This window comes from Clupea harengus, chromosome 21 (genome assembly GCF_900700415.2).
Source record: "Clupea harengus chromosome 21, Ch_v2.0.2, whole genome shotgun sequence".
In the NCBI taxonomy this organism is placed as follows: Eukaryota; Metazoa; Chordata; class Actinopteri; order Clupeiformes; family Clupeidae; genus Clupea; species Clupea harengus.
The window spans coordinates 11,005,390-11,018,383 of NC_045172.1; the positions used below are offsets into that span (position 1 = coordinate 11,005,390).

At 44.7% G+C, this 12,994-nt stretch overlaps 2 protein-coding genes across 2 annotated transcripts; both read left to right on the forward strand.

Annotated features, from left to right (window-relative positions):
• Window positions 1–2,299: 2,299 nt before the first annotated feature.
• obi1 (ORC ubiquitin ligase 1) lies at window positions 2,300–7,737 on the forward strand. The gene is made up of 6 exons (XM_012840632.3): window positions 2,300–2,482; window positions 3,333–3,468; window positions 3,839–3,930; window positions 4,482–4,703; window positions 5,625–5,713; window positions 6,052–7,737. Exons 1-6 carry the CDS (start codon window positions 2,411–2,413, stop codon window positions 7,193–7,195), a joined length of 1,755 nt encoding a protein of 584 aa, XP_012696086.2. The 5' UTR covers window positions 2,300–2,410; the 3' UTR covers window positions 7,196–7,737.
• Window positions 7,738–7,805: 68 nt separating this feature from the next.
• Window positions 7,806–12,665, forward strand: pou4f1 (POU class 4 homeobox 1). The gene is made up of 2 exons (XM_012840640.3): window positions 7,806–9,865; window positions 10,291–12,665. The coding sequence occupies exons 1-2, from the start codon at window positions 9,743–9,745 to the stop codon at window positions 11,254–11,256; spliced, it is 1,089 nt and encodes a 362-aa protein (XP_012696094.1). The 5' UTR covers window positions 7,806–9,742; the 3' UTR covers window positions 11,257–12,665.
• The last annotated feature ends 329 nt before the right edge of the window (window positions 12,666–12,994 follow it).

The following is a 12,994-nucleotide window of genomic DNA, read 5'->3' on the forward strand; positions in this document are numbered from 1 at the left end:
CACTAATCAATTCGCGAAACCTGCAGGAGGGTGGAGCAGGATGTCTGCACCACCCTGAGAGGTGTATAATCTGCTTTCACACACACACGCACGCACACACACACATACACACACACACACACACACACACACTCACACACACACACACGCACACAGATCTATTCTGTTTAGTACCACAAATTCACACAGAAGGTGTGCAAGTAGCAGAGTGTGTGTGAGCTCACTAGTCAGTGGGTGTGTGTGTGTGTGTGAGCGAGAGCTCACTGGTGTGTGTGTGAGCTCACTAGTGTGTGTGTGTGTGTGTGTGTGTGTGTGTGTGTGTGTGTGTGTGTGTGTGTGTGTGTGTGTGAGCTCTCTGGTGTGTGTGTGTGTGTGTGTGAGCTCACTGGTGTGTGTGTGTGTGTCTGTGTGAGAGCTCACTGGTGTGTGCGTGTGAACTCACTGGTGTGTATGTGTGTGTGTGAGCTCACTGGTGTGTGTGTGTGTGAGCTCACTGGTGTGTGTGTGAGAGCTCACTGGTGTGTATGTGTGTGTGTGTGAGCTCACTGGTGTGTGTGTGTGTGTGTGTGCGTGAGAATTCACTGGTGTGTGTGTGTGTGAGCTCACTGGTGTGTGTGTGTGTGTGTGTGTGTGTGTGTGTGAGAGAGAGAGAGCTCACTGGTGTGCGTGTGTGTGTGTGAGCTCACTGGTGTGAGTGCACTGGTGTGTATGTGTGAGAGTGGGGGTAATTATGTCACTGTGTCTGTTTTGCCAGGGCTGCAGGGGTGGTGCAGGTGGGGTGGCGGGCCGGGTGGGGTTGAGGAGGCGAGCAAACGAGTGCACGAGTGAGTGAGCAGGGAGCAGGTGAGTGAGCGCTAATTAATGTAAAGCATTTGTCAGTGATTAAGCTTTAAACAGAAAAGGTCAGCAGATCGACAGAGCGAGAGGCCCCACGTCGCCCTGCTCTAAGGGCAGTCTAAACCTTTCCAGCCCAAATGGTAAAGATGCTATTCGGCAGGGGTGCGGGGCCCCCACGCGTTCATCCCCTCCGGATGGGTCATCGCCTTGCCACCCTCTGCTTGGCCCGCCCCTAGTCAAATCTGGCGTCCATGCCATTTAAGGATGAAAAATAAGGCCTCAGACGAGATCAATAGGGGCTGGAGTATGAACCGGCTGTGATTAATTGACTGTCACCAATTAATGACTGAGCGATTACAAAGCGTCGTCCGGAACATATTCTGCTGAAATATGATGCTGGCAGAAACCAGAACACGTCTGAACGCTGCAACCCCCCTCCTTTCCTCATCGGAAAGACACGGCCATTCAGACATATGGCCATGGTTCATAACAGAGGAGATGATCATATACTCAATAATGCTGTTCTACAAAATAATATTTTGCTGTTCTCAGACATGAAATGACTAGATTTCAATCAAGGCATTAAATAGTGTCCAAATTCGAATTTGAAGTTTTTACTCTTCTAATATAGGAGGAAGGGAGGCAACATAAGTGACTCGCTCTGTATTAGGTGTTTATGGGGGGAGGGGGTTATGCATGAATGAGGTACATATGTATTTTTTAATAGTGACCTCACTACTGAAAGGAATACAATCCTTACAGGAATATAGATTCAAAATAATTCCAGTTCTCCAGGACTGTGGTTCTCCCTGGGTCGTCTCGGGGTCTTTACTTTGCTGCAAACACCAAGTGAATTGACATTTTTCTGCTCTACTCACTAACAACACTTGGTTGCAGTTGGTTTCACGGAGATGAAGTGTGTGTTGCTGCGCGTTCCTGAACCCTTTGTGAGGACTCTGAGCCTGGCCCGAGGCACATGGGCATGTTAAAGGGAATGTCTCGCAGCTAATAACAGCAGTGTAGTGGAAGTACTGACGGGCGGCTTGATGTAATCAATGTACCCTACAAGATTGTTTTGCGGCAGTTCAATTCTAATTGAGTTAGCTGACGATGTGGTCTGGTAGTCTGCTGCAAATGCCTCTCTGCAAGATAGGTATGGAAGGTCATTTAATTTTGTAATGATTTCACAATGAATTATTGTACTTTGACATGTGTTTTTCTTGTATAAACAGCAGCTAATATGTTCCTAAGCGTTTTGCACCAGAATGTGTGTCGCCAGGACAAAGTGGAAAATGCGTTTCTTATTTTGTCTACCCTTGTTTAAACCTATATAGCTACATAAAAATGCAAAAATTATACTCTCGTTTGTCTTTGCACTGAGATTAAGATAAACCCGAAATGTCTAGTTATCATTTCCAGGTGTTCATGAACTCGGGTTTCAAGATGAAGTTTATCCCTCACGGCTCTCCGTACTTATCTGCAATGGGAGGCGTTGCTTTGTTTGTAGTGGAGGGACTTTCATTCGCTCTGTCTGCAACTTCAGTGTACTGGGTGGTCGCCGTTGTGGAATATTATGGCACAGAACTACCAAAACGTTACCATCTCCTTAACACTACCGATTTCTTGCCAGATTTGCCTCGGAAAGGTAATACGCTCGCGTGCGTCAGAGTTCTTGACGCTGAAACATATTACAGATCTGCGTCTATCCTGCTAGCCAGCTAACGTTTGTTAGCTTTTTTAAAGACAATCTGTTGGAGAGGAAACAAGCCACTGATGTTTAGCAAACTATGTTAATAAAAAAGCAGATCAGTCATGGTAACATGTCACAGTTAGACCTGAAACCCAAAACAGGCTATTGGACAATGTGCAGCTGAGTTTGCCATTGTGTTTCATTGTGCTTTCTGTACAGTGCCTACATAGAGCGAAGCCAATATGTAACATACTACATTCACTCAGTTATGAGTTCCGCTTTAGCAAAGTAACCATGTGGCGAATAATGTTACAAGACTTTGTTAGACAATGTAACAGAAACATTGTATCAAAGAGCTATTTGTCGTTTGGCTGAAGCAACGTTTTGTCCACTGCCAACTTTTGTCTGGGCAAACCGTCAAACCTGCAAGTTAAACACACACATTTCCAATCCTTATTGGTATAAAACAAATGTTGTGTGCCTTTCTTCAGAACTTGGTATTTAAGACCTTCCCATAAGTGCTTTCTATGTGACCCCGGCTTCTTTAAATACGCTCAACTGAAGTGTTAAAAAGTCTCTTAAAGATGTGGATTTAACACGTGATAGGCCTGCGATGTGTTTCAGAGGTACAAGATTATCAACTTTCAGAGGTAGATTAGATTACCTGGGCAAGCAGGGTCATTCATCATTGATGGCAAGACTGTCAGTTGTAGGTGAGAACTCAGTTTGAGTTTTATCATTGTGTGTTTGAAGGAAAAAGTCCTGGCAGTACCTATGCTATCCTTACAACAGTTTTTCAATTCAGGTTCGACAACCGGTGGTCTGCTGCAATCACCATGTGTTCTGCTCTGTCTGCATGGACGTGTGGCTCAGCGTGGCCAGCCAATGCCCTACCTGTAGGGTGCCCATCACGCCTGACAACCCCTGCAGGGAGATCATAGGTGAGAGGTCTGAAGGAAGGCTAACTTCATTCACGTGATGTTGCTATTAAAATGTCTGTGTGGTTGCGTGTCTGTGCTCACATTTACTCTACAAATCAAGGCTTTTAAAACTGGTGCAGAATCTCAGAAGCTTCACTTTATTAGGCTCTACTCATATGGTCGAATATACTTCACTCCATTTATAAATTTCATCCTTAAAATCACATACAGTTGCAAACAACATATTGCACTGCGCTTTCCTTATATGGATGACTTTAATTTATCACAATCTTGGGGTGGTAGGAGAGATTGGTAGATTGGAGATGGTGTGTTTGCGTCACCAATGAATATTTGAACAAGTTTTCAAGAATATTTTTTCCCCTCTCAACAGGGGCGACAAATGAAAGTGATGTTCCTGAAAGCCCCACCATGAAGAGACGTCTCAGGAAGAGCAGGGGAGAGCTGCTGCTGAAGGAGTATGAGGTAAGTGACCTGACCATCTCCGTCTCCTCCAGTCCCTCATTGGAACTGCTGACGTGTTAAAGAAACCAATTTTTACCTTTCCAGTGGAAAACATTTTATTGTCACTTCTATACAATATAGAAAGTATGCAGCATAGTGATTACACTCTTTGCAGAGATGAATCTTGATCACAACATTAACAGCAGACAACAGATAGATAGATAGATACTTAGACAGGTAGATAGAAAGGCAGATAGACAAATAGACAGATAGATAGACAGGTAAATAGCGAGAGCGTACATTTAATGATCCTAAAAGCAGAGCCTCATATGCTTACTTTTGGGTTAAGTCATATGATATAGGAAGATAAACACTGTAGATTTTTTGTGTAACCTTTATTAAAAAGTAGTTGTGGGCAGCCATGTCTTTGTAAAGTGCTCCCTAGTACTTGATCGTGTGACCTTTGCTTTGCTGCTGCTGTGTTCCACTGATGGAGTCACTGAAGCACAGCTCAACCTCCTTCTTTCTCGTTCGTTAACGCTCGGCGTGGCGTGCCAAACGGCTCTCCTCAGGATGAAATTGAGAGCCTGGAGAGGGAAAATGAGCAGCTGCGAAACAAAAACCGCGCCGCTGAGACGCAACTCGAAACGATCTTGGAGCCCCGCGCCGTATCGGTGTCCCACGACGAGGACCGGGGCCTCGACCCCACTGAGCTGGAGGAGTGGGCCGGCAAGCTGCGAGCGGCCACCGACCTCTATGAGAAGGTCAAACAGGATGTGGAGAAGCTGAGAGAGGTAAGGTCCCTGGACGCTGATTAGGAGTTGCATCTGTAAACAGATGTTGAGAACATTACCTTTTTACCATTCCAGTTGTCAATAAATAAAACAATGTAATAATAACAATTAGTACTACTTTACTGGTATATTTCTTTCTATATGATGAAATATATGTGCTGATTTTGACATTTCCAACTAGTCAACTAATAGAAACTAATGTCTCTGTCAAAACACTGCAGTAATGTTCAGAGATACAGTGGAAAAATGGATATTAAACAGATTGTAGGGTAGACTACAGTGATTAAACAGTGATTACATTAATCGTAGACTAAATAGTATTTTGCTTCTTTTGGCTTCTCTTTTCCAGTTTGTGGTGTTTGCGTTTTACCTGGTTAAACTGTTATTCAGCAACACGGTAACTGAATTTGGGAAGGAATTACAGAGGTTGACTAACTCATTGTCCCCGAACGTTTGTTCAAGAGTTCTAATAAACACCTGCCTTCACACAATTTCCAAGTTTTCATGCAGAGGACCACCTGGTCAGGCCAAGTGCAGCACCCAATCAATATGGATAGTGCTGGAATATAACCAGGAGCACAATGCAGAAGTAAATAATTACTTTTGAAAAAATAACTGTTGATGGAAGTCAAGTTCTGTACACCAATTTCGTGTATAGGCCATGAAAATCACTATGGTCAGGTTCAGGGTTGGGCCCTCTATACAGTCTATACACGGGTTGTCATATCAACTCTCCTGTGAGGTGAAACACTGGCCAAGGATGCCAGGCGTGGACTGTGCTATTGGCTTCATTGTCTCTGAAAATGCTGACTCAAAAGAAAAATGGAGTAGTGAATGTGTATCTATCTCTCTCTCTCTCTCTCTCTCTCTCTCTCTCTCTCTCTCTCTCTCTCTCTCTCTCTCTCTCTCTGTCTCCCAAAGGCGAACAAAACCTTGCGAGCCCAGAACGTGGACCTTGTCCAGGAGAACATGCGCTTGAAGGCTGAGGTGGAGAGCCGCTCTCCACAGAAGTGAGTAGTGTTATAAGATGGGCTCTCTCTCCTCTATAACTGCCTTTTTAATTGTGGTAATATAAGATATAATGTAGAGCATGCTGGTTATTTTTGTGAAATAAAACGATCAGGAGACACTTTTGATATCCACTGTAACTTTGTCTTCACACTACACACAACCTGGCCATGTTTTACATAAATTTTTACATATGTAGAGTAATATGTATATTTGTGAGAGTTTGATGCACATTATAGCACACATACAGAGTCTAATGAAGCACCATATATAGGATACATTTGACCACTTTGACTATTGTCATTTATGTAACTTGTGTTCGTTGCATCATGTGTCTCAGGTATGGCAGGTACACAGTGGCTGCTCTTGAGGCGAAGGTCCAGCAGCTTGAGCGTGACGTGGCTCATCTGAAGAGAGCCCTGGAGCGTAGCGACCACTTCATCGAAGAGCTGGAGGCGCAGAGGGACCAGGTGGCGGACCCCAGCACAGATGCCCCCGGGCCCAGGGAGGACCCCCGTTCCGAGTGCACTCACACCGGGGAGAGCGAGGCGGGTCGTCGGCCCCATGGCGATCGGATCACCGCCATGAGGAGGAGCTTGAGTGAGATGGAGGAGACGTCCGTGCACACCGACTTGGGCGGGGCGACGTCTGCTTTCGGCGGCAACCAGGGCCTCCTGCTGACGACGTCCGAGCGACTGCTCAGAGACACCGCCAGTCCCCACAAAGTGGGTGGGGATGTCGGAGGATGCGTTGATGGCTGTCTGTCTTCTGCTGGCTTTGTCAGCCCAAGCACACCCTCCTCAGCTCTTCGCAGCCTAAGCCTGAGAAGCCCATTGGTGCAGAGCGAGGGGAGGGCGGGGCGTGGATGTGACCAGGGCCGTGGCCCCCTCTCTTACCTGCGCAGGCTAAGCTTCGATGGGTGTGGCCCTAGTGTGGCCCCCACGGCCTCTGAGCAAAAACCTGCAGCTTCCAAAAACAACCTGCGGGAGGCGCCGTGGATGACCAAACAGTCCTTTAGGGGAGCAAACGGCACTGTTGAATCTCCAAATGTCACTCACAATGTCACAGATACCCTAGGTGCCTCCAGTGAAGCCTGTATGGACGCGGCGTACCAGGACAAGATGAGTGAACTGGACTCTCTGATCTCTGACGATGAAGGCCCAAGTGGCACGGGCTCTCGTTTGACTGTGTCCACTGCAGGGCACAGCAGTGGCCAGCTGACCACTGGCACAGAGTGTGAATTGGGCATATTAGATCAGACTGACACCACTGGGAGAGATGCCACCTTGAGGCTGGGGGCTGACGCACAGGAGAGTGGGCAGAGATTACTAGAGAGAGCCGAGGTGATCCCTATGACCTCTGTCGAGATAAGGTCATCATTACCCTCATCAGAGATGGCAGCCGAGGTCGTTCAGGTGACCAAACGCAGGTGTCCCAGCGGCCCTCTCACTTCCAGTCCCTCCAAACTGTCCAAACACAACTGAATGCCCCTCTTCCCTCCTGACGTCCAGTGGTGAATGTGCTCCTCTGAAAGAAGAGCCTGAGAAAGCCTCTAGGCTTTTGATCACGCTCAGCTATGAACCTAAATCTAGCTTTCAGTAGTCAGTCTGCCTTTATAGTGAAACTTAAAAGTAAGTCTGTGCCTAAGAAACATGGCTGGATATTTGTGTTTAAAGGTCTTGAGCGGAGATGGAATGGAGTGGGCTCTGTTTAAGGTCACAGTGTTTCACATATGCTACGGATCATGCAGATATTTTGTGTGAGGATCTTCGAGGTTCCTGTTGCCAATTTTGAAAGCTTAGCTGGTAGCCGAGATTGAATGATGGATGGTTTAAACCCATTTTAAATGAGTGTTTAGACAGTCATGATCAATACAATCTTTTTGTTCTTTACTGATGTCAGATGTTTTTTTTTTAATGTTTTTGTACCGAGTGACATTTCAGCACCAGTCTACCCATAACCATGCTTTATTGTAAGCTGAATATTTTTTTAATGAAACAAGAAAAATAAAAGCACTAAATGCTGACCTTCAATTTGTAACTATTCTTAAACATTGGTATCTGTCATCAATCATCCTCGTCATCTTTAAATACAACTTGAAGACAAGTTTCCCCTCTGTTTCTGTTCCTTAAGAACTTGAGGGAACAAAAGAGAATGCTTCTCATTAATTATCTGTGTTCTGTCTCATGAATCTTGTTCCTGAGACAGAACACAGTACCTGTTCCTTTACATTTTCAGGGCCTGTAAATAACAAACGTCTGAAACGTCTAAACAATGCACAGGAATATTGGCAAACTTCTTAAAATTATGCCTTTTAGAGTGTCATTTGTGCAGCACATTTAAATAATTTCTAGTTTTCTCAAACTTGCAAATCAGTGACTTCATTGCCTAAGAATACCTGCAAAAAGACAAAAGTTCACGTGTGTCATTCTGCTTTCGTCCTGCACCGTATCTACAAGCTGGTAACACGCACATACCGGTTCAACAATCGTCACCTTTATATCATTATAGTGATCCACTGTCACGCGCATCTTTATGGTAGCTCGACTGAAACAAATGGGCCTTTTATGCGCCCGTCATTAAAACGTGATCATCGCCGGATGAGCACTAAACAAATTGATTTAATATCCACCGTAACCTTGTACACAGTCTTTAAAGAAATTAATACATCCAAATGAATTAACGCTTCATTTGTTCAAACGCACCACGGTTAGCCAATTAAAAATTCATGCAGTGATTAGAGGTTTGTGAAATATACATGATATCGTTAAATTTGCATACTAAATTAAGGCATTGTGCCGTGTTGCACAACAACCTTTGTGAGAAAGGTCTTTGCGGTGTCTTGCCTTTGCATCAATGTCAATATTAACTCTAATGCATTGGCAGTAACGTGACGTGCTTTTGAAGTCAGCTTTGGGCATGCAAAATAACACGATTTCTTCTGTGTAGCCCCTATCGCCGGACTGGCCTGCGGGCAAACGCCATTTTACATACGAGAGATCAGTATCTTTAGAAGTCATTTCCAGCTTACATGGCTGACACGGCAAGGCTGCTCTACGGCCTGAAAGTCATGACAGTCTTGTAAATGTTGCAGAAGATCTCTGTAGCTTTCTGTGTCTCAGGCTATTTGGGAGATCTGGTCCGAGAGACCTTAAGAATAGGCAACGGCCAGTACAAGGAAATACCTGTATATATACGTATACAAATTAAATTAAATGTACACCAGTCCTACTTAACAAACTGCCAAAATGTGTCTGACTCATTCTGACTTGGCGTTTCCAAACGAAAATGGCCTGCTATTTGAAAAAAGACATTAAGGAAATAAGAAAAATATGATATGATTTGTCATGAGCCTCATCATTTATAGCACATACTTTACATAGTCAAAACCTTTGGTAGCAAAAAAAACAAACCCAAACGACAAAACTAAAATAAACCCAAACAGCTTTATCAGCACACGTGGTTCACATAGCTTTGATTTCTTTTATTGAAACGCAGTTTTATTCCGGTGAATACGCATGCGCGGTTGATCCACAGGTGTAGAGCCCTTTGCCGTCCTCATATTCGTGCTCGTCCGGGCCAGAGGGGAGAAGAGAAGAGGATAGGACGGGAGGAGATGAGAACAGAAGAGGGAGAGGGGGAGAAGGAGAGGCGAGAGTCACTTGCGCTCGAAGCGGGCCCGTTATCTGTCAGGCTGCACCGTTCCATGTCTCGCGAGAGAAGGCGCGCTTGCTTGACGAGATCTGAAGGGCTCAGGTGTTAGAGCACTTCCCATCCCTCGCGCTGCCGAGCGGCAGACAGACACGCGCGACCAAGAGACTGCAGGCATCTCCGCTGCATCTCGTGGGCTTGAAGCTGCGCATCATTACCGCCGGACACACACACTTACACACACATACCCACACACCAAAAGGGGATTTGTTTATTCGACTTGTTTTTTTTTCTCGACAGTTCCTTTGCTGTTGTTGTTTTCTTCCCTCGACTCTCGGGCACTTTATCTATTTGATTTTGAAGAGAAGAAGCTCGCAAACATGATGTCCATGAACAGCAAACAGGCGCATTTCGCCATGCATCCGAGCTTACCGGAGCACAAGTACACAACTCTGCATTCCAGCTCAGAAGCCATCCGAAGAGCATGTCTGCAAGCTCCACAGGTAAAGAACCCCCTAAAAAACTTCTTTCGCTGTCCCTCTCCGGTAGACGAGGCGCGTGGAAACTGTACAGCGCTGCAAGGCACATTCTGCCAAGCCGCGCGCTTAATGTTTTTTTCATGTATTCCACGGCAATCATCTGAAACGCCTGTGATCTTTTTTGAAAGCCATGCTCAGTGAAGGCTCCGACTTCACCCTTTTTTGTATTAATTTTTATGACTCGAAGCTTCTAAAAGGAATATTCTCTATGTGTTATGTGTTGACAGTATTCCCCAGCTGACATATCCATTTATTCCTCTGTTTTTTTCCTCCTCAACCTCCTTTTCTCTCTACTTTCCCCTCTCTCCCCTCTCTCTCTATGTATCTGCCTGCTCCTCTCCTTGCTTTTCTCTCTCTCTGGTTCTCCACCGCTTTCTCTTGGACTGCAGCTGCAGAGTAACATATTTGCAAGTCTGGATGAGACTCTGCTGGCCCGCGCCGAAGCTTTGGCGGCCGTGGATATCGCGGTGTCTCAGGGCAAGACTCACCCGTTCAAGCCGGACGCGACCTACCACACCATGAACAGCGTGGGATGCTCTAACTCCACCGTGCCACTGGCCCATCACCATCACCACCACCACCATCCCCACCAGAACCTGGAACCTCCGGACCTCATGGACCATATCACTTCCCAGTCGCTCTCCCTCATGAGCAGCGCACACGACGGGGCCGGAGGCGGTGGTGGTGGGGGCGGCGGGGGTCTGATCTCCACCTCGGCTCACCCACACTCGCACATGCATGGCTTGAGCCACCTCTCTCACCAGGCTATGAACATGAATTCGCCCCTAACACATCACGGGCTCTTGCCCGGACACGGACACCATGGCGGTGGTCAGGGCGGACTCAATAACAATGGACTGCCCTCAATCACTGACTCGGACACAGACCCAAGGGAGCTAGAGGCTTTTGCTGAGCGTTTCAAACAGAGACGGATCAAGCTCGGGGTTACCCAGGCGGACGTTGGCGGTGCCCTAGCTAACCTGAAAATTCCCGGTGTGGGCTCGCTAAGCCAAAGTACCATTTGTCGATTCGAATCGTTAACTCTGTCGCATAACAACATGATCGCGCTCAAACCCATTCTTCAGGCGTGGCTGGAGGAGGCCGAGGGTGCCCAGAGAGATAAAATGAACAAACCCGACCTTTTCAATGGAAGCGAGAAGAAGCGAAAGCGAACGTCGATAGCAGCGCCAGAGAAACGTTCTTTGGAGGCTTACTTTGCCGTACAACCTCGACCGTCCTCTGAGAAAATAGCGGCGATAGCAGAAAAGTTGGACCTGAAAAAGAACGTAGTGCGGGTATGGTTTTGTAACCAAAGACAAAAACAGAAGCGGTTGAAATTTTCGGCTACGCACTGATGGACGCACACGTGTTGTTTGGACTGAATTTGGGGACCAAGGAACATACACACAAACATCGTTTTCGGTCTGCTTTTGACGCGGAAGATTTTCAAAGCGGTGTGGCTACAGACAAATATGATTCTTACTCGGTTTTGTGAGGTTTGATAATCCCACCGATTTATTTTCACGAAACTGGTGAATGTGAAGTATGCAAATAACAGGTAATTCAGACCAACTAATTTCACAGTTGCTCTGATGATACAAAAACAGTCCTAGTGTTCTCTGCCTTTTGGAGAAAAAAAAGATTGCGAAACTAAATGAAGTTAAGCTTTACTTTTATCGAGTTACTTTTTTCCAGTAACACTTATTTTAAAAATATCAAAACAGCCATGGAAGGATTACCTCATTGTTTAGCGCTATGTTGTTTTACTGATTTATGTATTTATTTATTTATCTATTTATTTACTTAAATATTTATGTATTTATTTATCTGTTTGTAAAAGTGTTCAGATGTTACCGAGTTTGGATATGCCCAAAAGCAGACTCCATAATATCAGTCTTAACCAATTATCAACGAGTTCTCTCATTTCGTGTTCCAAAGGTCTGTCTAACTGGAGGATATTAAAATGAAAAAAAAAAAGGCACGGCAGGAGAGATAGATTATGAGTCCCTTTTCACCTCAGAGGGCAAACTGAAGTTGGCCATCACCACACGTGTTTATTTTGAATCTGCACTGAAATTTGCTGTTGTTTAGATTGGTTAGATTATATTAGAACAATTTTTGTATATATACAAACGAAAACACTTGCTCTCAGAGCTATAAGACGAGTCCAAATTTTCTTTCATCCAAAAAGATTTCAATATTTTGTTGTCATTGGCGTTTGTTGCCCAACGAAAATGTCCAATGATGGAAATATTTAACACTCGCATGATTCAGACAATATACTTTACGTTCAGACGGAAAAATGTATTCTGGAAGATAAAAAAAGAGAATCTTTATTTCTTTTGTATATTTTGGTTTGCAGTGCAAACATTCTATGCATTTACAAAAAAAAAGCACTACATAGAGTATCTACTGGTAGGCCTTTGTGGATGGTGTAAAATCACTGTTAAATGCCTGTTTTCACACATTGACACAACGTTGTTTGTCGTGTTAATTGTTAAAAGAAAAAAAAGACTAAAGAAAAAAGTTTGTGTAAGTAATAATTTATTTTGTGCACACGTATGTTTACAACGAGGCCACATGTGTGTCACACTTTCATACCTGTGCACCCATCCGTTCGTGGAGCTGTCTCCTCTGTTGTCCTCTCCTTCAGTTTTACGTTCACTCACTCCATCTTCTGTCCATCATTCTGTAAGCCAAATCCAAGCAGAGGGGTCTGAGTTCCTAGTGATCTTCTAAATAAATGAACGAAAAGGAAAAAAAATAAAAGCTGTCTTCTGGGTTCAGTGTGTGCAAATGATACATATTTTTTTCTTTTATATATTATTATTATTATTATTATTATGATTAAGTAGTAGCAGTAGTAGTATTGCTAGTTCAAATTTCTAGTGCACCTTTATTATGGTCATCTGTCATGAAGCCTTGTAGAAGGCCATGTATGTAGCCTACTACAGATGAACATAAACACTTAAGTCGTAACGAGAAAGGTGCCCCCCACTGATATAGACTTCAAATTCAGAGTTGCTTATTCATACAGGCCGATTAGTTTGGTGTAAAAGCATAATGCACAGTCGCCAAAAACTCTTTCCAGCT